Consider the following 1,558-nt stretch of genomic DNA (forward strand, 5'->3'; position numbering starts at 1 on the left):
TATACTTGGTGCTATAACAGTTCCTAATACCATAGGTTCATAATACTCTTCCACAATTTGATAGTCTGGAAAATCTGCAGGATTATTGAATGAAATCATATCGTTTCCGTATTTTTTAATATTTTTTTTGCCTAAAATTTTTGCTTTATATGTAACACTAGGTGTTGTTACAATTGAAATCGCACCATATTCTTGTTCAAGTCTTTGCATAAATACTTCCATATGTAATAAACCTAAAAATCCAATTCTCCAACCTTGTCCAAGAGCTACACTAAAATGAAAACATTTATCAATTTATTTAATAGTCTTAAAATATATTTCAAATATACCTGGTTTCTAATGTAACAGAAACACTACTATCATTTAGTGTTAATTTTTCAATAGCAACTCTCATAACTTCAAATTCTGATTGTTCAATTGGATAAACACCTGAGAACACCATTGGTTTTGGTGACTTAAATCCTAATAAGGGTTCAACAACATTATTTTTTATATGTACTGTATCTCCAATAAATGCTTCTTTGGTAGATCTCATGTTACATGAAATGCATCCTATTTGACCTGCAAATCTAGAATATATGTTATCATGCATTATTATATAATTAATGATTTTCATAAAATTATGAAGGATAAGAATAATATTTACAATTTATTTACAGGTTCTTCGAAAGGCCTTAATAATGTAAGGTTTCTAATCTCATATGATTTTTTTGTATACATAAAAGTGATATGTTCTCTTATGGATAAAGATCCTTCTTTAATGTATATTAATAAAATTGCTCCTTTGTACTTATCATACCAACAGTCAAATAATAAGGCTTTGAATGGTTTGTCTCTATATGCATCAGGTGGTGGAATTCTTTCAACAATAGCATCTAAGACATTGGGTACTCCAGTACCTAATTTAGCAGATACTTTTAAAATATCTGAGTCTTTTATGTCAAATAATGTTTGTAATTGATTTGCAACTCTAGCAGGATTGGCAGTTTTTAAATCTATTTTATTAATTACTGGTATTATAACTAGACTTCTTTTAATGGCTAAATAAAAATTAGCCACAGTTTGTGCCTGCACACCATCATTTGCATCTACTACCAAAAGCACTCCTTGACATGGAGCTAAAGAACGATGCACTTCTGCACAGAAATCTACATGACCAGGTGTATCTATTAAATTAAGAAGAAACTTAGTTCCTTTATAAACATAATTAAGAGATGCTGTTTGAGCTTTAACTGTAATCCCACGTTCCTTTTCAACTTGCAATTTATCTAATATTTGTTTTCCAGAATTGACTTTTATTGCTCCTGTTAATTCTAAAATTCTATCAGCAAGAGTGCTTTTGCCATGATCAACATGTGCTATAATGCTAAAATTACGAATATTTTCTGTTGGTATGTCATATTCTTTATTAACATCTGATTTTGTGGAATAAAATTTATTACAAAGATGCAAATATTGCCTATAATAAAATATATGATTTGTATTAAAAAATATCAAATGCAATATTCTTATTCTTTATTTCAAAATATTTTTAATTTTGAAATATATAATACTTTCA

At 28.1% G+C, this 1,558-nt stretch overlaps 1 protein-coding gene across 1 annotated transcript in view; it reads right to left on the bottom strand.

The window, feature by feature from the left end:
* The window catches only part of LOC108578947 (translation factor GUF1 homolog, mitochondrial), a 3,402-nt gene that overhangs the window by 831 nt on the left and 1,013 nt on the right, over window positions 1-1,558 (bottom strand). The window contains exons 3-5 of the mRNA XM_017942366.1: window positions 647-1,459; window positions 330-569; window positions 6-271 (exon numbers count right to left, since the gene is read on the bottom strand). Of these exons, the coding sequence (XP_017797855.1) occupies window positions 6-271; window positions 330-569; window positions 647-1,459 (1,319 nt within the window). The remainder of the gene's footprint in view (window positions 1-5; window positions 272-329; window positions 570-646; window positions 1,460-1,558) is intronic.

The sequence above is a fragment of the Habropoda laboriosa genome, unplaced genomic scaffold (genome assembly GCF_001263275.1).
Source record: "Habropoda laboriosa isolate 0110345459 unplaced genomic scaffold, ASM126327v1 scaffold30, whole genome shotgun sequence".
NCBI lineage: Eukaryota > Metazoa > Arthropoda > Insecta > Hymenoptera > Apidae > Habropoda > Habropoda laboriosa.